The 20,677-nt window shown below is 37.4% G+C and overlaps 2 protein-coding genes across 9 annotated transcripts in view; one reads left to right on the top strand and one right to left on the bottom strand.

Moving 5' to 3' along the window:
- CLTRN (collectrin, amino acid transport regulator) overlaps positions 1–20,677 on the top strand; it is a 129,368-nt gene that overhangs the window by 2,084 nt on the left and 106,607 nt on the right. Inside the window, exon 2 of the mRNA XM_045505080.2 lies at positions 2,303–2,353. The gene's annotated coding sequence lies outside the window, so the exon portion shown is untranslated. The remainder of the gene's footprint in view (positions 1–2,302; positions 2,354–20,677) is intronic.
- CA5B (carbonic anhydrase 5B) overlaps positions 3,190–20,677 on the bottom strand; it is a 34,592-nt gene continuing 17,104 nt past the window's right edge. For 7 of the 8 annotated variants that reach the window (XM_074359407.1, XM_045505067.2, XM_045505070.2 and 4 more), the window contains 6 exons: positions 19,153–19,350; positions 12,749–12,867; positions 11,580–11,675; positions 10,987–11,049; positions 9,937–10,092; positions 3,190–5,465 (listed from right to left, as the gene is read on the bottom strand). In XM_074359407.1, coding sequence (XP_074215508.1) covers positions 5,286–5,465; positions 9,937–10,092; positions 10,987–11,049; positions 11,580–11,675; positions 12,749–12,867; positions 19,153–19,350 — 812 coding nt within the window. In that variant the 3' untranslated portion in view covers positions 3,190–5,285. The remainder of the gene's footprint in view (positions 5,466–9,936; positions 10,093–10,986; positions 11,050–11,579; positions 11,676–12,748; positions 12,868–19,152; positions 19,351–20,677) is intronic. The other variant, XM_074359409.1, reaches the window with a different exon arrangement.

Raw genomic sequence — 20,677 nt, 5'->3', positions numbered from 1 at the left:
TGTAATGCAAAGATACATTCTATTATGATATTCTGATAAACAGAACAAATTTATCTTTCTTCTGAAACATATTTTTAAAAATTTTTCTAGGTGCCTGAAATACAACATCTACATATTCTCAAATATGTATATTTTGGTTTAATCCCTCTGTGTGGGAATATGCCTAAATTTTTATCTTACATTGTCAGTAGAAAATAGCTGATTATCTTTAAAAGGTTGAAGAAAATATTTTACATATGCAAATGATGAAATAGGTAATGCTATTATTAAATAAGTCTTAGTTATTGTAAAATGACCAAAGAATGATCCATAAATCTATTTTTCATTTATTGCAAGCATAAAGGGAGAGCAAGAAAAATGTTTACTCTCTGAATGCCAGATTGGGACCCTTTCAATTAATTTGTTTTTTCCCTTGCTCTAGTAGGACAATGGTACTAGGACTCGTTGAATGGTCAATGCAGAAATTATCAGGAAAGAATATTTCATTTCTCACCTATCATTAATTTCAGTACTAATCACCAGATTTATTCAGGGACATACAGTAGGGTCTTAAGTCCTCTCTAGCACTCATTGCTATGCCAAGGACTTTATATATTTTCCAGATTACAGTTATAACTTAATATGTATTCATAACTATTTTACCTTGCTCTTTTAATATGAAAATGCATGCAAATGTATATTTGTACAACTGATTAAAAGTTTTCTTTGGAGGAAAGAACTATCCAGGGGTAGTTATTCTTTATTCATTTCCTTATTCAATCAGTTCTTCTGCAGTTATTAGTGAATACAGTTATTCTTTATTCAATCAGTATTCTTACTGACTCTTTTTTTTTTACATTTTTTTATTGAGTTATAGCCATTTTACAATGTTGTGTCAAATTTCAGTGTAGAGCACAATTTTTCACTTATACATGAACATACGTATATTCATTGTCACAGTTTTTTCTCTGTGAGCTACCACAAGATCTTGTATATATTTCCCTGTGCTATACGGTATAATCTTGTTTATCTATTCTACAATTTTGAAATCCCAGTCTGTCCCTTCCCAGCTCCTGCCCCCTTGGCAACCACAAGTTTGTATTCTATGTCTATGAGTCTGTTTCTGTTTTGTATTTATGTTTTTGTTTTTGTTTTTGTTTTTGTTTTAGATTCCACATATGAGCGATCTCACATGGTATTTTTCTTTCTCTTTCTGGCTTACTTCACTTAGAATGACATTCTCCAGGAGCATCCATGTTGCTGCAAATGGCATTATGTTGTTGGTTTTTATGGCTGAGTAGTATTCCATTGTATAAATATACCACATCTTCTTGATCCAGTCATCTGTTGATGGACATTTAGGCTGTTTCCGTGTCTTGGCTATTGTAAATAGTGCTGCTATGAACATTGGGGTGCAGGTGTCATTTTGAAGTAGGGTTCCTTCTGGATATATGCCCAGGAGCGGGATTCCTGGGTCATATGGTAAGTCTATTCCTAGTTTTTTGAGGAATCTCCAAACTGTTTTCCACAGTGGCTGCACCAAACTGCATTCCCACCAGCAGTCTAGGAGGGTTCCCTTTTCTCCACAGCCTCTCCAGCATTTGTCATTGATTCTTTTGTCTAGAAATAAGCTCAAAGCAACACAACTGCTGGAATGGTGGCAGAGTCGATATTCCCACCTAGAACCCAAAATACCATTTTGAAGAGTAGGTTGTAAACAGTAAGTTCACACTGTATAGCACAGGGAACTATATTCAATATCTTGCAGTAACTTATGTTGAAAAAGACTATGAAAATGAATATATGTATTTTCATATATGACTGAAGCATTATGCTGTACAGCAGATATTGACACAACATAGTAAACTGATTATACTTCAATAAAAATATATATATATACACACAAAGAGTAGGTTGAATTCAAAAATCAGGAATGGTGGGGGGAGGGTATAGCTCAGTGGTAGAGTGTGTGCTTAGCATGCATGAGTTCCTGGGTTCAATCCCCAATACCTCTATTTAAAATAAATACATAAACCAAATATCTCTCCCTCCAAAAAACAAAAAACAAAACAAACAAAAAGCAAGAATCAAAATGTACATGAGAGGGGAGGGTATAGCTCAAGTGGTAGAGTGCATGCTTAGCATGCATGCGATCCTGGGTTCAATCCCCAGTACTTCATCTAAGAATAAATAAGTAAACCTAATTAGCTCCCCCTACCAAAGAAAAAATGTACCTAGAGACAAGTGTTTAAGTCTGTTTGGGCTGCCATAACAATATAACAGAGTGGATGGCTTATAAATAACAGCGATTTATTTCCCACAGTTCTAGAGGCTGAGAAGTCCAAGGTCAATATGCCAGCAGATTCGCAGTCTGGTGAGTATCTCTTTACTGGTTCATAGATGGCCATCTTCTCTCTGTGTCCTGATATGGTTGAAAGGCTGTGAGAGCTCTGTGGGTTCTCTTTATAAGGACACTAACCCCATCATGAGGTCTCCAACTTCATGACCTAGTCACTTCCCAAAGGCCCCACCTGCTAGTAGCATCACATTGGCAGTTATGTTTCAACATATGAATTTTGGGGGGACAGAAACATTCAGTTCCTAACAACAAGAATGCATTACTATTTATTTGTAAAGTAGCCAGTATTGTAAATATGTACTAATTATATGGTAATATTAGAGCTTATTCGCTTAATTGAACTGTATCCATTTTGATCAATAAAATCTTACATGAAAGAACTTAAACAACAAAGTTGAATTTAAAAAGACAGTAAAACATTAAGTAGAATAGGTAGCAAAAGTTGAGTCTTCTAGTGAACAGAAAAATACCTCAAGTGATTACAATACTGTACTTTTGCTAATATTGTGCTAGAAGAATGTGTCCCCCTAGTGAGCAAGGGAAAGATATCTTCCTAAACTTTGTTGAGGTGGATGCCTGGTTTTAGAAAAGCCAACTTCACCCTGACCTATGCAGCCCTGGGAAAGAAGGGGGCTTGTAGCTTGCCCTGCTGGTGATGTCAGCAGATTGTGCTCTGGTTCCATAGAAATCAGCGAGCTGAGGAGGAGTGGGTGGATCTTTCCATTTTGCTTCTCTAGTAAACCTCTCATGATTTTCCATTCACTTTCTGATCTACATGTTGTCTTGTTAATTTTACAAACATCTTACATACTCAAAAAAACTAATAGGAAGAAAAAGTCATTCAACAAATATTAATAGTGCAAACAAAGGGTTTTATTATATTATTTAATGAAGATGAGCAGCAATTTTAATACAAAATTCTTTCTCAAGCCCTCTGACAGACCTCAAGCCCAGTTTCCCCCTTCATGTCTAGGAAGGTACAAGTAAAACACTTTGGCAGGCATAAAAGACATAAAAAGCTTCTCGTTAGGGTGTATCAGTAGCCAGGGAATTTACACCCCGTTGGGGGTCATCTGACTAAGGCATGGAAGAAACCACATCCCCAAGGCAGTTTCCATAACCTATCCAGAGAAGGTGACCAAGAATTTATCAGGCAAACCAGGACATGGTTGGAGTGAAAGCGGGTGCTGTTAATAACTACACCAGAACACCAGATGTAAGTAAATCAGGAGTGGCAAACCGGGATACACCTTATGAATACACCCTTTATATCTCCAAGATATAAGGGCAAGTCGGGCATTCTGTGCGTTGGTTCTCACTCCAATTTGGAAGACTCACTGCAATAGAATTTTGCACTAACAATTTGCAAGAGGCCTGGGAGGGAAGCCTTTGTGCCCTGGAAAATGCATATCTTGTGTGTTTACCTTTTAAAGATAACTGTGGTTTGAAACAGATAAATTATATAAAGCTAACATAACTTTTCCCCCATATTAATCTTTTAAAGAATTTTATTCATTTCCTAGGGCATATGTGCTTTCCTTTTCCAGAGAAGGCATGCACTCTAGAAACAATGTTTTCATGCCCTCCCTTTTTTAAGATGAGAGATATGCCCCCAAACTTACACATACACTGCAACCCTATTTTTTCTAATGAATTTATTAGTTATTTTTAATTGTGGTAAAGTACATATTAAAAACAATTTACCATCTTAACCCTTTCCAGTGTATAGTTCTGTAGTGTTAAATATATTCATCCAACCCTATCTTGCAGGTCAGATGACTAGCATATTAATGAAAGAAATATACTAGTAAATGCAATATTGAGTTTGGACACAGGCTTATAGACAGTTAGAAATGTTCCAAGTACTTATAAGCAAGGGCAACAGTGGCATGGATTCCTCAGAATGTGTAAAATTTTCTAAATTTTAGCCTATCTTACAAGTTTCTCTCCCTATTACTGTAGCAAAACTCTTCTAAACCACTGTAGAAATGAGATTTATGTTGATCACCTGCATTGCATGGAACCTCAACTAATGAAATAAAGTTCCAACAGTTTTAAAGAGAAGTCAAGATAGTTCTGTCATTGTGGAAAATATTATCGTATTCTATGAAACAGTGTACAAACAATGCAAATTAATACTATAAACCATATTATATACTATTATTATTATTAGTCTTTGAAAAATACTTCTGTAAACAGATCATAAAAGGATTTTAAGTTCTAGGCACTTAATTTGCTTTAAAATACTCTGCATATGCTTTTTATATGATCAAGCCCTTAAGTAAAATATCTGATATTCAGAAATGCAAAAGGATTTCTGGATACAAGTAAATCCTTGTTTTCTTAGGATTACAAAATATTTTTTCTATTATTATAATCTGATAGTAAGTAAGTAATCATATCACTTATTAGTAATGACAACTAAAGATTAAGGCAAAGATACCCATTGAGAAGGCCTTGTAAAAGATTACACATTCATGTTTTAAAATAAGATATACCTAAAACCATTGTCAATGTTCAGCCAAGAAGTACCAATCTTGGCCCTGTGGCTGTTTCTGAAAAGCCTGCATTCTGGATGGTCAGTGTCTGTGCCTTATCAGTTGTTAAATATTTTTATTATCACCCCTACTTACAACTCTATAGAACCAGCAATTGATGAACATAAAAAGACAGCTCAAAAATGTCAGACATAAAAAGACATGACAATTACCAACAGATTGCTGTAAGAGAAAATTGTGTCTTTTGCTGGTACTTCAGTGGTAAATATCATTATCAATAAAAGTAAGAATTTGTTTAGCAAAGAGCTTCCCTCAAAGACTAAGGAGCACTGCCATACCAAGAAAGGCACATCTATAATTATTAAATGCAGGCATTTAGAGGAGTCTAATTAACAATTTTTAAAGAGCTAGTATGTATTTAAGCAAGACACCACCTAGATAATGGTGTCTTAGGGGCTCACTTGGCTGGTGGATGGTTTGGGTTTTGTTTGTATATTCAGCACATAGTCGTGATGGAAGGATGAGCGGACAGTGCGATTCATTAGGGGCTGAAGGGGGCGGAAGTTGTCCACCATTCTTTGCTCTTTCTCGCCCTCAGAAGTGAAGAGCAGGGTCCGAAATTGCTCAAGCTAGAAATAGAAACAGGAAGCATAAATAATTTCAATAGAAAAACAGCTTTACTTCACAAATAAATTACTTCCATTTTTACAACTCTGAAACATTCCTCTAAAATTGGATACAGAAAATTTTATTTCTGAGTAGGAACACCTTCACTGCTGGACAGGGAATAAACTGTCATGTGAGGAGAGGAGCAGGAGGTGGTGAAACCAGCAGGGCACTTGGAATCCAAAGACTGAGGTCAAAGACACTGTCCCCCACATATTAGCCATTTGCCAAGGACAAGTTACTTCATCTTTTGTTCTCAGGAACCTCATCTTTAAATGGGCAAAAGAGCCAGCCTACAGGATAATGAGGGAAAGGCTTGATGCATGTAGTAGCAGTGCCAACAATGTTTTACTTTTTCAAAATTTAACTGACTTGTTAACATAAACAATATAGTCTTGATTGCTTGCCACGCCTGGACGTTGTGGGCAACGTGATACAGGTGGAGGTCTTAACAGGCAGCGGGATGCCCCCTGCCAGCACTGTCCAATAGAACATTCCGCGATGATGGCAGTGTCCTCTCTCCTGTTTGTTACAGTAGCCACAAGCCACATATGGCCACTGAGCACTAGAAATGTGGCCAGTGGGACTAAGGAACTGAATTTTTAATTCAATTTCAATTTAAATATATTGACATTTAAATTTAAATGCCCACACATGTCTAGCGGCTGCTGCCCTAGACAGCGCAGCTTAGTACGAAAGGAGTGATCCAAAATCAAGGGCTTGTTTTTCAGTGTGGCAATAACATCAATCAGTAGCTCCTTGGCTTACGGAACAACCATGTTACAGAATGCTTCACTTTAAGCCAGATAGAAAATCTCTTTATAGCATTTTTCCTCACTCAGGCGCACTGTAGCTACAGAGAGGATAGCCTATGGCACAGCAGGCAAGCATGTGAAGATTTGTTTGTATTAAAGATGTCAGGCAAAGTAGAGCTACAGGGGCAGGACTGTGAACAGGGACAAGCACTAAACATAGTGACCGTAGTTGTAAATTACATGTATACGCCCATTCATTAGGAAGGTGTTTGAGTAGTTCAGGTTCATTTTTATTTGACTAATTGCAAAAGACTAGAAATAGCCCAAGTACCAATAATAAATTACATTAGATCTATAAAATGAGCTAGTACATAGCCATTAAAATGATATTGAAGATAACGTTCATTATAAAATGTTCCACACATCAATGAGTGAAAAGAGCAGCAAAATGGTATATACAGAATGATTCCATTTTGTTAAAAAATTGTGTATATTTACATGGATAAAAGAACAGAAGGATTTATTTGTATTTATATAAATAAAAGACCAGACAGTTAACATTGAGTGGTAAGATTATAGGCAACTAGGATTACTGATGACAGCTAACATTTTCTTCTTACTGAATTTTCTGTGTTAAAATTTCATTTAAAAAGTCCTCACATGGCCCACTGACTCCCTGATTTATTTATTATACTTCTTTATTTTTCAATGTTATATCAGTTTTTAAATATGAAGGATAAAAACAGACTAAAGGTGTAGGCCACCAAGCCCAGGCTTATGAGTAGACTCTGTATTTTGTCATTTGTTTATGGTGATTTCCATTACATAGAACTAAAAATAAAATTAGTCTACTTTGCTAGTTACTATCTTTATGACTTCTGGTTTTGGTATAATTTAGAAAAGCTTTCTCCATTTGGAGGTCTGGAAAGATTTTCCTGTGCTTATTGTAGTATTTTTATGACAGTATTTTTAACATTTAATAAATCTGGGGGAGGGTATTGCTTAGCAGTAGAGCGCAAGCTTAGCAGGCACAAGGTCCTGGGTTCAATCCCCAGTTCCTACATTAAAAAATAATAATAATAATTTAAAAAACTAAATATATCTGGAATACATTCTTATGTAAGGTTTGAATGGCAGATCCAACTTTTTCCCCCCAAAGTTTGCTCAATTGTCCCCAATAGCACTTACTGAATAATCTTATGTTTGCCCCACACCAAGCTGAGATGCTACCTTTACTATAAACTAAATTCTCACGTGTTTGGAGATATTTCTGAATCTACAATTTTCATCCTGTGATTGATCTCTTTATCTGTGTACCAGTACCACACTACTTAATTACTGAGGCTTTATAGCTTTGTTGATCTGATCATCTCTCATTTTCTCTTTCATAATTTTTCCTGGCTATTTATTTATGCTTATTTTTTTCCACATGAGGTTAGAAGTAGCATACCTATTTAAAAGTCTTATTGATATATTTATTGGGATTACCTGAAAATTATGGAGAATAAACAATTCAAGAAGAATAACAACTTAAGCAGAATTGGCATCAAAGGTGTCTTTATGATGTCTTCTTATTCAATAACATGAAATGAATTTTATCAGTTCAAGTCTTTTGTGTCCTTCAGGAATATTTTACGTTTTCCACAGTGGCTGCACCAAACTGCATTCCCACCAGCAGTGTAGGAGGGTTCCCCATTCTCCACAGCCTCTCCAGCATTTGTGATTTGTGGATCTTTGAATGATGGCCATTCTGACTGGTGTGAGGTGATACCTCATGGTAGTTTTGATTTGCATTTCTCAGATAATTAGTGATATTGAGCATTTTTTCATGTGCCTATTGATCATTTTGTATGTCTTCCTTGGAGAATTGCTTGTTTAGGTCTTTTGCCCATTTTTGGATTGGGTTGTTTGGTTGTTTCTTATTAAGTCGTATGAGCTGTTTATATATTCTGGAGATCAAGCCTTTGTCGGTTTCATTTGCAAAAATTTTCTTCCATTCCGTAGGCTGTCTTTTTGTTTTAATTTTGGTTTCCTTTGCTGTGCAGAAGCTTGTAAGTTTCATTAGGTCCCATTTGTTTATTCTTGCTTTTATTTCTTCTAGGAGAAAATTTTTGAGATGTATGTCAAATAATGTTTTGCCTATATTTTCCTCTAGGAGGTTTATTGTATCTTGTCTTATGTTTAAGTCTTTGATCCATTTTGAGTTTATTTTTGTGTATGGTGTAAGGGAGTGTTCTAGCTTCACTGCTTTACATGCTGCTGTCCAGTTTTCCCAACACCATTTGCTGAAGAGACTGTCTTTATTCCATTGTATTTTCTTGCCTTCTTTGTCAAAGATTAGTTGACCAAAAGTTTGTGAGTTCACTTCTGGGCTCTCTATTCTGTTCCATAGGTCTATATGTCTGTTTTGGTACCAATACCATGCTGTCTTGATGACTGTAGCTCTATAGTATTGTCTGAAGTCTGGGAGAATTATTCCTCCAGCCTCTTTCTTTCTCTTCAGTAATGCTTTGGCAATTCTAGGTCTTTGATAGTTCCATATAAATTTTATTATGATTTGTTCTAGTTCTGTGAAATATGTCCTGGGTAATTTGATAGGGATTGCATTAAATCTGTAGATTGCCTTGGGCAGTGTGACCATTTTAACAATATTGATTCTTCCAATCCAAGAGCATGGGATGAGATCAATTTCTTTTATCAAGGTAGGGAAGTCTCCATACATACCTATCATATTGAAGATTTTTGAAAAACTGAATGCTGAATTTTTCTGGTACTTTTTAAGAATCTATGGAAATGATTTTTTTTTATATTTTTCTATTTAGATTCATTGATATGATGAATTATCTTAACATCATTCCTAATATTGAACCATCTTTGCATTACTGGAATAAATACTACTTGGACAGAGTATATAGTTCTTCTAATGTACTGCTAAAGTCTATTTCTAATATATTATTTTTGCTTTTTAAAAAATGTATTCTTCAGAGATATCAGTCTGTAATGGTTTGGTTTTTTTATGGGGTGGGGGTGGGGTCCAACCTTTGATGAATGTTGGTATCAGTTATCCTGGCCTCATAAAAAAAAAGGTTTCAGAAGCTTTGGTTCTTGTGAACATGCTTTGTAATTAATAAAAATACCATAAAGCAAACATAAGCAAATATTATTGAAGTTTAGTTATATTATGGATTAAACAGGATTTGTGTATTAACATGGTAATCACCACTTAGTCTCTAATGAAAAAATAGACTCTGAGGTCAAAACAACTGACTTAAAATTTCTGGATAGACTTTGTTGGGTTCTATTTTTATCCTAATATTCCATAGCAAAATTCCCTTACAGATTCTAGAGTTTTGAGCACATCCATTTTCAGCCTTCATTCTTCCCTTTAAAAGGATCTTGTTTATATAGAGATTCGTATTTAAATATAAAATAGACAATGCATAAAATATGTCATTGTCAAATACGGAAGTAAAAACTTATGTTTCCTAACCTTTAACTCTTCTCTCTAGTTGATTTGAAGCATTTCCTAATTCATATCCAAATTACAAGATGTTAGCACATTTTAATAAAAATGTATAAGCATCACAAGATATTAAAAACTGATGCCAAAGTGTGAGCTCAGCCTTATTTTAAATGGGCAGCCTAGAATTTCCTTACATAAAATGTGGAAAGAACGTACCTGATCATGATCAACCTCTACAGGCTGCTTCTTAATGATCCAGGTGACAGACTCAGAGAGTGGTGGGGTAGTCAGGGATCCCGAGTAGGTCCAGTAATCTGGGCAGGTGGGCATCAAGCAGGAAGGGTCAAATGACCCAAATTCCACCAGTGTGTCCTGGCCAAGAGAAAGGGTCACTGAGTCATCATTTCATGGTGAAAACCACTCTGGAATCTGATGATGTGGTAGATGGTGTGGTGATGATTCTAGGGGAGTCTGGGGACCAGCAGTGGTCCCGAGGAGCTCCAGGTACCTCTGGGCACATTAGGACAGAATCATGCTGGTGCTCTGTTCCTGCAATTAACTGTATTTCTGGTAGTCCCCAGTGGGAACACAGCAAAAACTATTTTCTCCCTCCATTCTAGTGAGTTTACAGCAGGTGGTCTCCTCTGAACTCTTTGGGAAGCATTAGGCGGCAGCTGATGCATAAACAAGGAGGATTTTCTTTTTCAAGAGAGACTAATAGAATTCTCCTTTCTAAAGTGCAGTGCAAATTAGGAGAAGACAGGATCCTGGACGAAAAGGGGAAAGAAAGAGAGAGACAGAGAGAAGGAAAAAGAGGGAGATGGAGAGGGAAAGAGGTAGGGGAGAGAGACAGAGGCGTGGAGGGGAGGGAAAGAGAGAGAACAGATAGACTTCCAGAGAGCAGCCCCTCGGGGATTCTGAATACTGAATGATTAACCGTGGAATCTGGACAGAGGTATCCAACCTGAAGGATGTGGGTAGTTGTTCTTTAAAGCTGGACAAGCCAAGTTTCTGTCAACTTTTCTTTGCTCCCTGCCTGTGGGAGTGCAGCTAGAGTCCAGAAGGCTGCCCCGAGTGTTTCCACAAGGACTGAGAAGGAGCAGGGGTCAGGAGTAGAGGAGGGGACTCGTTGTGTCCCCGAGTCCCCGAGTGCTGAACTACACAGAGGTGAATTACATTCCCCAATTCAAAGTGCCTTGTTAGTGTCTCCACTCTGAGATTGAAACATAAAATATATTTCAAGTGATTTAGGGAAAAAAAAGTTACCTTATGCTTAATTGATGGCAAAGTATCAACCAGTTTCTGGAGCTCTTTATGATGTTTGCCTAGCTAAAGAAGCAATGAGAAAATATTAAAAAAAAAATTGACATCTCACTTTTGAAACTGTAACAGAATGTGAATTAAAATTAACCACCTGGTGATTATATAAAAACAAACCAACTACTCTACTTAAGCTACACTTAAACTGGTAATTTAGAATGTTTTAAACATCACTGAGTTTAATTAGACACAGAACAAATGAGCAGGCTGTTTGCTGACAGGGTCAGCATGCCTGCGGGCAAAGGAGCCCTGCTCCATTTAGCATCAATTCTTAAATTAAAATTTAAATTAATTAAAATTAAAAGTTCCACAAAGAAGCTGCATTTCAACTGCTCAGTTGCCACATGTGGCTTGTGACAGCTCTGTTGGACTGTGCATTTTTATACCATTTGAAATCTATTTGTAACAATCTTGTACTTTAAACATTATTTACTTTTATCTCAGTATTCTTAGAACTTAATACTGCAACGTTGTATCTTTACATCCTAGGATACAAAACATCATTTAAAGCTATTAAGGTTGTTTGTTTTTTTTTTTACCTTTAAAAATACTCCTATCACAGCCAAACCATTTTCTTCCAGTGCTGCATCCTCAAAATTTTCAAATTTGACTGCATTCCAATGCACTAAGTGCAGCTGAAACACCATTAAAAGATGGTTTTATACATGACCATATAGGATCACTCCAAAACAGACAGCCTTATTCACATATATTTTTAACATGCTTCCTCACCCAAAATAAAGCCACTGAGAAAAGCAAATGACAATCTGATGCAAAATGAGATAGAAATAAAGAACAGGAGGAAATGTATGTGGGAGCAGCAATTAATGCTACTTTGGACCAATATAAGGATTTATTAGGGGAGAAAATTTTATATATATATTTACATATCTATATCTCTCTATGTATTTCAAAGTGAATAACATTTCAGTGAGGGAACAACATTTGTCCATTCCCATCCTGATTTGCATGAAAGACTCATATCCAAAATCCATTTACATCTAAAGGAGAGATGTTTATATTGAGAGAAATAGATTTTCCCTATGCAAACTATGAGTTGAAGACAAATTTGTTTGAGGGATAACCACTTAAAATGTGTTTCTTTGTACAGTAACATTTAAAACTAAGTTAGGGGGAAAGCTGTAAAGAAGAAATTCTGTTTCCTTTGTGCTCCCTGTATTTCCCTACAAATCATTCCCTGTCCATCATTCACGAATCCTCTCCCAGCCTCCCAAGTGAGACCCTCAAGGTCATGGTTAACTTTTTACCTCTCCTCTCCTGAAGAGGACCTTGCCTCCAAGTCCTGTTGCTTTTATTTCAAAACTGCTTGTTAAATTGTACTCTTTTTCTCTATTTCTCTTGTCACCGCTTTCATTTAGTCTCCTGCCATCTCTCACTTGGATTAATTCAGCCTGTGGCCCTGCACTGTTGTCTGGGTTATTACTTTAGGCTTTCATTTGAGCCTAGCTTAGAATTCTGGAAGAATTCTGTTTCAGAATCTTAAGGTTGATTTCTGCTATATTCTTTGAAATGAGAGTAGGTATCATTTTTACAAGTATAAACTGGGAATAATCAAATATGCCTCTGAGAGAGCTACTTAGCATCTATAGGAATTACCTGATTCTTCCTGATAATTTCTTAGAGCTAGGAACTCAGAACCATCCCCTCTTCTCCACAGTTGTCACTGTTTCCAAGCTTCTCAACTTACCTCTGCTGGGTAACATTTGCTGTCCACGGTATGCTCGGAGCCCCAGGCATCAATGGCCCCCCAGTGAAAATGGAACTGCTTCAATCGGTAGTTGTGTTCCAGGGGTCCTCCCTCGATCACTGAAATAGCATATCTGACAATTCAGGGGACAGTTTTTCATATCGTGGAGGAACATGGGGAAAGGCTGAATCTGTGGGTGGACCTTCTACATGAACTGTCTTAAATGGAGCACACTCTATTATACAGACGTGTTTATAAACTTGATTTCCACACAGTGAATACATGTCTAAGGGCGAGACCTTTCCTCTGAATGACACCAAGATTTAACTACACTCCAAGCTGCATACAGTTGTTAAAGGCCAATTCTTGACTTAGTTTTATACTCTGTATTTACTGTGCCCAGTTTTTAAAAAATGTACAATAAAATGCAAATCTCTCAGCATATTTATCCAACCCAATCTCATAAAACTGAAATATGGGGATAAAAGATACTCTTTTTATGCACTGATACTTTGCTTTACAATTTTTGAAGATACTAATGTTTCTTTCCATTACATTGAAATGCAATAGGAAATTTGCAAGTCAAAAATTATCACGCATCTCCCTTTGGACAGAGTGAACAATGTGAATCACCCACACACTTTGCCACTGGCCTCACTGTGCTGGATAATAAATACCTTTTGTTTAGACTAAAGTTTTATGGAACTAGTGAAATCAGTACATTATAGGGAAAATATTCAGATATAAGTTTTAAAGGTCACCCTTCTTCAGGCTTTGGGTTGTGCTATTTTTTTTTTTTTTTTTTTTTTTTTTTTGGCTTGAATTTGCCAAAGCATATTAGTTCCTCACTTATTCCATCTAGTCAGACCCTGGCGATGTCTGTCCATGGTTAAACCAGTACAACAACACAAAAACCCTCCATCTCATCTATCTTAATGGTCTAAGAGTTTATTGCCTTATTAGTTGAATTTTCTGTATGCAAATGATTGAGTACAGGGATCCCAAGGACCAAAACCTCTGGCTGTGGCATGCAATGGTCTACTATGTATCTTACTGGCTTTCAAAAATGTTTTACATAATTTCCTTTCTTAACAAATAGGAGTTTTGTAAAAGGTGAGCAAAGACACCAATGACCACTTTTCTTTGAGGGGCAGGGGAAGTGCAAAGAATAATACCGCATGTTCACTAAATTAATCGGAGAATGGTACTAAAATGTACTGAAATAAATATCTTCAAAAAAATTCTTATTTTTATATGCCAGCTCCATTTTGTGCGCATGACTTTGGCAAATACTCAGTCTAACCGGTTGGATGAGATTGAAGTTCTGGTCCCAAGTTAAGTTACTAGGGCAGAGGAGAGGGCCAGCATTTCCCTCCTATCCTCAGAAAAACACTGGCAGCAGTTCCTGGACACTTAACTATGTGTCTCCTCCAAAGATGATGAGCAAGGCCAAGAGGAGATGTCACCAATGGGTAGTGCAAGGGAGGGGGGCCGAACTGGCCTTCAGGTGTGTTTTGATTCACCCACATAATACTAAACATATTTTTCAGTTCACTGCCAACATTTAAAGCTGGACGATCTCACATAAAAATCAATGTTTTCAACCTGAGAGTGAGATACTTGGTCCATGTTGAGCATTGGCTGCCACCAGGCAACAACAGGCTGGATAGAAGACGTGGCCGCCCCTTTAGATGGTCCCACCAGTACTTCACAGTGGCCACCGCTGCCATTTCTCTCACACTCTCCCACCCTGGCCCATTCTCCTTACTTCTCTGGCACTGTAGGTACATCTGCATTTGTGATTCCTGGGAGAAATGTTAGATGCCTAGGCATCTGTCTTGGGCACTAGCTAGCTAGGAAAATGAAGTCTCTATGTGTGCTGGGCACTCTGCCTATGTAAGTTGTACATAGGGGAGAGATCGCACAGGGAGATATTCTCCTGTACAATATGGTTAAGAGCATGCACTTTGTAGGAAAAGAACTTCAATTTGAATTAACTGGCTTTGTGTCATTAGCCATGGGTGTTAGCGGTTTCTAAGATGACTCCCAATGATCCTTTCTCCTGGTATTCATACTCTTGTATTATCCCCTGCCCTGAGTGTGAACTGGACCTTATGACTCACATCTAAGGGCAAATGTAATAGGATGTCACTTTCGAGATTACGTTACAAAAAGATAGTGGTTTCATCTTGTTTGCCCTCTCTGACTCCTCTTGCTTATTTGCTCTGAGGAGGCCAGTTGCTGTGTTGTGAGCTGCCCTCTGGAGAGGCCCACTTGGCAAGGAAATGAGGGTGGCCTCTGGCCAACAGCTAGAAAGAAACTGAAGCCTTGGGAGAAACTGAAACCTGCCAACGGCCACTTGAGTGAGTTTGGAAGATGATCCTTTGCCAGAAGAGCCTTGAGATAAGACCCCCATCACAGCCCAATGAGAGACCTAGAGCAAAGGTACCCAGCTAAGCTGCATCCAGATTCCTGGTCTCTGAACATGGTCTTTAGAACTCTCTGTGAATCGGCTTTTGCCTAACTCAGGACTTCCTTGTCTGCTACTTCCTTCTTGCACTTTTTTTTTTAAATTGAAGCATAGTCAGTTTACAATGTGTCAATTTCTGGTGTACAGTGTAAAGTTTCAGTCATATATATACATACATATATTCATTTTCTTATTCTCTTTCACTTTAGGTTATTACAAGGTATTGAATATAGTTCCCTGTGCTATACAGAAGAAACTTGTTTCTTCTTGTACTTTTAATACTTAATGTGAGCATCACACTGCCTCACACCTCCACCCCCATGTGGAGTACCCAGGTGTCACCTCCACCAAGAAACCTCCTCCCAACAGCACTTAGCTCTCTTCACTAGCATCGTCTTTTCCAGGGTCAGCTTCTCCACCACACTGTAAGCTCCTTAGAGGCAGGGCCCATCCCCTCTTCCTCTTTCTATTCTGAGCACTGGGTACAGTGCCTGGCACTTAGTAGATCCTCCATGAAACCAGGAACTAAAGAAATAGACTGTAAAGTGTCTGTGGGGTTTGTGAACTGAAACATACTGGTAACCTCAGCAAGAGCAAGGAAAAGGGTGGGATCAGGCTGGGTAGAGGCCTGGATGAGGAGGGGAATTGGAGTCGGCAAGAAACAGGGCACAGTAGGGAGACAGTGGATTAGAGAGCAGATAAGTCATAAGATGTATCAAATAAATATATACTTGTTTATTTGAGGTTGCTGATATTTTGTTCTTCTTGTGCTTTAAGATGACAAAAATTAAACTTATAAAAAATTAAATAACAAATAGCATAGAGTCAGGCTTCTAGTAAGCAGTCTAGGCAACATTCATTCCCTTCTTTTGCCTTGAATGTGGAGATGAAGGAGCTAGCAGAGGCAGGTCTGATGAAGGGAAAGGTAGTAAGTACACAGGACCCATAGAAATAAAAGCAAATGGAGGAAATGGATGGGAAACTTGGGGTGATGGAAACGTTCTAAAATTGGATTGTAGTGATGGTTGCACCACTCTGTAAATTTACTAAAAATCATTACATAGTTCTTTTTAAATAAATAAATAAATAACTAACTAAATAAATAAATAAATAAATAAATAATAAAGGACCAAAACTAGGGAAGGAGAACTTAAAATATTTGTGAGAGCATTCTTACTAGGTTCACTGGTGATGCCCCATAGAAGGGTAAAGTTAAGTGAAGCAGGGTGGGGCAGGACGCACCCTTAGGAGAACAATGGGACCCATCTCTTGTCTTTACTGCGTGGTGACATTGCCAGTGAGATAGATTCCAGAGGAGGTGATGATTTACAGGGATCATCCATGGGACTCAGGCCAGACATAATGTAGTGTGCCCTTCCTCAGTATTTTGTATCCTTTACATGTACTCATTAAAATCAATAACTGTGTCCTCTTCAGGGAGCCAAATGACAAAACAGTACCTAGCAGAGAGCACTGGTATGACATGCTCACATCCCTTCTCTTAGTATCCTTTCCATTTCTGGAAAGTAGGTTGTGATGGCCCCTCTTTCATTCCTGATTTTAGTAATTTGAGTATTCTCTCTTTTATTTTTTCTGTTGGTCCACCAAGCTAAAGATTTGTCAGTTTTATTGATCCTTCCCAAGAACCAACTTTTGCTTTCATTGATTTCTGCTCTGTTCTTTATTATGTCTTTCTTTGTATTTGCCTTGAGTTTAGTTTGCTCTTCTCTTTCTAGTTTCTATAGGTAGAAACCTAGGTTCTTGATTTGAGAAATTTTTCCTTTTTTGATACAGGTTTTTTTCATCTATAAATTTCCCTCTAGGCACTGCTTTAACTGTACCCCATAAGGTTTGGTATGTTTTGTTTTTGTCACATACCTTCCCCAGCCTCTTTCCTTGTACACTTTATCTGTAGCTCTTTGTAAAGCACACTGTAGCATTTCCTACTTTTTAAAAAAAATTATAGACATTGATATTTATTAGATCTTTTCTTTTCTGGAATTAGAATTGTTTCTTGCCTTTCTTCAAATCTAGGATTGTCTTTCTTTTAACTTTTTCTTTATTTTTTATGTTCATTTACTCTTTCTTCCTCTTTGAATGCTATTGATTATTTGGCAACAGCATGGAGAAATAGCAGAGAAGAATGAGCAGGAAATAGGTTGTCACTGAAATGTGGAAAAAGAGGCAGAGAAAGTTAGTTACTTATTAAAGATTAATTGTATCTTAAAGAAAATAATTATTGGAGCAAAATGAAAAGGGGCTATCTGTTTGGTCCTCCCTAAGAAAATAAGTGGAAAATTAGCAACCTCTCTGCAATTTTTCTTGCATATTTTGTAAAAATAGTCTGAAGCTGACTCACCTAGGGAAGGTAAGATCAAGGAATGATTTAGTTAGTTGTGTTTGGATATATCTAAAGAGCTATTGGAAGGAAAATATTGGCCATTTATTTTGCATATGTGATTGCCCAGGCAAATAGCTGGATAAGAGTTCTTTTTTTTTTTTTTTTTTTGAGGGATTATCCAGTTTATTTGTTTATATTTTTTTAAACTTTTTTTTTATTGAGTTCTAGTCATTTTACAATGTTGTGGCAATAGTTGGATAAGAATTCTTGAATCTATTATTCAAAAGAAAAAAAAGTGACTAAAAAAATAAAACAAAAAACTGTTTGTCTTGAATGATCTTGAGGATTAACTCACTTGGTTAAGAAACTGATTAAATAACTTCCTAAGATTTCCAACTCAATGAAGAAATAATACATTGGCAACAAATAGTCCCTAGACTGTCAAAGAAATGAGAAGGCTTACCATTATGTAGGATCCTCAGAAGAAAAGAAAGAAGGTTGTCAGGGACCTAGACGGGACTGAGACTAACTAGATAACAGGACTGCTCTGCATCCGGAGTGAACTTATGAGAGCTGGTGTCCTACAGACAGAGCCTGCCCATCGTCTAGTTCTGGCGGGAGTAATGGTAAACCCTAAAGGGAGACAATTATTTCAGACTAATTAAGACTATGTGATACTATCAAATTTAGTTTGAAAAAAGAAAAAAGAAACCTGCACAGAATTAATCACATTCTGTTTTCAACAGACACTCGAAGTTTCAGGTAAAATTGGAAATATTCAGATTAGTTTACATCTAGATAGGATGAAAAAAGGAGAAGATTCAAAAGCAAATAATATTTGAACTTAAAAATCTCTTTTAAACTGTGTTTCTTTAAAACTAGGTAACAGTATTTAATTAATGAAATTAACAGAGGTGAAGGGTATAGCTCAAGTGGTAGAGCACATGCTTAGCATGTGTGAGGTCCTGGGTTCAATCCCCAGTACCTCCTCTAAAATAAATAAACCTAATTACCTCCCCCTGAAAATAAAAAATATATAATTAAGCAATACAATAATAAATAAATATTAAATATTTTTAAATAAAAAAATAAAATTAACAGAATATAAGCTTCCATTTTCCTAAAATAGGACTAGTCTTAACTCATTAAGACTGCAACCGCATGTACTCATAAATATGCTTTTTGCTCCATTTCAAAGGTATTGCAATCTCATCAGTTAAATCTGATTAAATAATATTACTATTTAATATAAAAGAGCTTTGTAAAGTCAGTAAGCAGAGAAAATTAGTACATATTCAATACACGTATACAAAATAAATTTCCAGCAAAGCTTTACTTTCTCACCCTACCTTTATATCAATTATAGAATCTATACATATATATATTTATTAATAAAAAATACTACCTGTACTAGAAGAAAATGTACATAAAACTTGAAGGGACTTTTTCCATACACTGAAAAAGTAGGTCCAATGAGTCCCTTGCCACTGCTAACAAAGAGGTCCACACTCCCATGGAAGCAGTGTGATGTAGCCTATGCTGATATCACACTGTCCCTTTAACTCCAGACAAGACCACAGGTCTGGCTCTCACCTGATTTATCTGTAGAATCTTCAAATTCCACGAGGAAAGAGTACCCGTTATTCCAGATGTGTAGGCAGGTAGTCGGGTCATAAGAGATGGTAAGCGGTTTTAAGTCAGGATCGTAGACACTGTCCCTCCACCGGATGTTGATGGGTGACTGGCGCTCACCCCCTGGGACCAGGTCCATGCTCTCCCAGAGAGGGTGCACTGGGAGAAAGCACATCAGGGCTGTCATTGAGAGGCCTACTAGCTGGGATCCCACTAGAGGAATGATATTGTCCCATGTAAGCGTATATGCTGAGTTCACCTCTTACATAAGCCAGCTGGGAGAATTAGGCAGCCATCCTGCAAAACCTGGGTAGAATATTAGCATTGCTAAGGTCCCTGGAGTTCTGTCCATCACATGAATGCTATGACATTGTATATCAAGGTGTACACGTGTATACACATACTTTGTCCCACATGAGCACTGATGACATCACTGATAGTGATTTTTCTACCAAAGAGACAAGCACCAGGTCTTTGTGGTGAGTCCCTGACAAATCTCAGCAGATTTCCTGTAACACAAAGAGAGCTGTTGAGACATCCAGGCATGATGGATAGAACCCCCGAGTATAATTCGGGGTGGTCCAGCTCTCTGCCAACGGGAAAACCAGACAAAATCTGAATCAAGATAAATCATCACCAGTGACCCTCTGCACCTCACCCCACCGCTGAGAATGAGTCTAAGGATTTGAGAGAGTGACAAGGCAGCTGCTGCCCAGTCAAACCCCCTGTGCATGGCAGGCTGACTGGCGTGGCACTTTTCATAAAAACAAGCTTGTCTCTGGTTTCCTCTTACAGAGAAGACAATTGTCTCCCTGAGGTGGCTGCCGAAAGCTGGAAGTTCAAGATCTTAACCTTGGGGAGATTTTTTGATAAAAGTACCCAGCTGTAGAGACATAGAATGCTCAAAGGTAGTTTCAAGACCAGTGGCTCTCAAAGGAGGGAGCACTTCTGACCTCAGGGAACATTCGGCAAGGTCTGGAGACACTTGCGGTTGTCAAAACTGGAGGAGGGCACTACTGACATCTAGTGGGTAGAGGCCAGGGATGCAGCTAAACATCCCACTGTTTTAGGACAGGGCTCTCACAAGAATTATGTGACCCCCAAATATCATTAATACCAAAATTGAGAAACCTTAGTCTAGAGCAAAAATCTATGGGCAAACTCAGAGTATCCCCCCCCCTTTTTTTTTGGTTCAAATTTTTCATATAATGTAGTAATCTCATCTCTAGAGAGCTCTGAACCCAAAGTTTTGGGTTTTCTCCCTTAGTATAAAAGAACTTGTGAAGAACAAGAACTTACTTTAGACAAGGATAACCTTCTGTTTCAGAAATCTAAAATGAAAAATGCATATGAATTGGTACAATACAATCATACATCAGATTGAAATGCAAATTCTTTGCAGGCAGGAGCCATATCCTCCCCTTTTTTAGTGCCCTTTAGAGCCTTATTTGATATATGCCCTTTAATTTGAGTATTGATTATCCAA

Source organism: Camelus bactrianus, chromosome X (assembly GCF_048773025.1).
Source record: "Camelus bactrianus isolate YW-2024 breed Bactrian camel chromosome X, ASM4877302v1, whole genome shotgun sequence".
NCBI lineage: Eukaryota > Metazoa > Chordata > Mammalia > Artiodactyla > Camelidae > Camelus > Camelus bactrianus.
The sequence above is the reverse complement of the archived record's forward strand: the minus strand, read 5'-3'. Positions and strand labels throughout refer to the sequence as shown.